Genomic DNA, 915 nt, shown 5'->3' with positions numbered 1-915 from the left:
CAGTCTGTTGTTTTCCAAGGTGTGTTTTCCAAGCAGGTGCCCACAAAGGGAGCAGGGCCAGCAGGTGCTCCCCAGGATGGCTGTGTGGGGATCACAGCCCCGGGGAGCACAAGGGAACAAGGACACAGGAGGGAAAGGAGAGAGTGTCAGGGGACAGAGGCAGGGATGGGCTGTGCTTCCCAAGAGGCCAGGCTGGCCCTGTCCCTGTGCAAGGGCTGCTGGGCTTGCTCAGCCCCTCAGGAAGGAAGGAGCCGATGCTGCGTGCCCAGGGCGGTTCCATCCTGGGAGTCCCTGGGTTCCTTCGCCAGGGCCAGCGCCAGCAGCTTCAGCAGGGGAGGCCCCTGGTGCCACAGAGGCCACTGCCCAGGCCAGAGAGGCCAAAGCCCCCAGAGCTGATGGGCACTCCCTGAGAGCTGAGGATGCTGCCAACAGCAGCAGAGGTGGAGGATCCCACGGCGGTGTTCTGTGGGAAGGAGCTGAGGATGGGCCCGGGCAGGGTCACCACCACGGGCGAGGGCTGGATGAAGACATGGGAGTCCTGGCACTGCCTGACACAGGGCTCATTGCAGCTGTTGGCCAGCGGGGTGGGGCCGCAGGGCTGGCAGGGCCGGCACGGGCTGTAGCAGGACATGGCTGGGGGCTGCAGATGCACCTGAGAGACAGGGAAGGGGGAGGCAGAGCTGAGAAAAGGCTGTGTCAGAGCTGTCTGTTGGCACACCATGACGGAGGATAGCAAAGAGGAGAAGACAGCAGGAGGCTGCTTAGAGAGTCCCGACACCCTCACTCTTTTTTCATGTCCCCAAGAATCTCCTGAAAAGTGACCAATGCCAGGGACTTCCTTCCACACCTAGGCCAGAACTCTGGAGACATCTCAGACAAAACCCCGCCTCTCCCCATGCACATTTTCTGCCCCTT

At 62.2% G+C, this 915-nt stretch overlaps 1 protein-coding gene across 1 annotated transcript; it reads right to left on the bottom strand.

Annotated features, from left to right (window-relative positions):
* Window positions 1-325: 325 nt before the first annotated feature.
* LOC121349679 (feather keratin 1-like) lies at window positions 326-649 on the bottom strand. The gene has a single exon (XM_041460364.1). It carries the CDS (start codon window positions 629-631, stop codon window positions 326-328), a length of 306 nt encoding a protein of 101 aa, XP_041316298.1. The 5' UTR covers window positions 632-649.
* Between the last annotated feature and the right edge of the window lie 266 nt (window positions 650-915).

Source organism: Pyrgilauda ruficollis, unplaced genomic scaffold, assembly GCF_017590135.1.
Source record: "Pyrgilauda ruficollis isolate IOZ18807 unplaced genomic scaffold, ASM1759013v1 scaffold1422, whole genome shotgun sequence".
NCBI lineage: Eukaryota > Metazoa > Chordata > Aves > Passeriformes > Passeridae > Pyrgilauda > Pyrgilauda ruficollis.
This window is presented reverse-complemented; position numbering and strand designations above follow the sequence as displayed.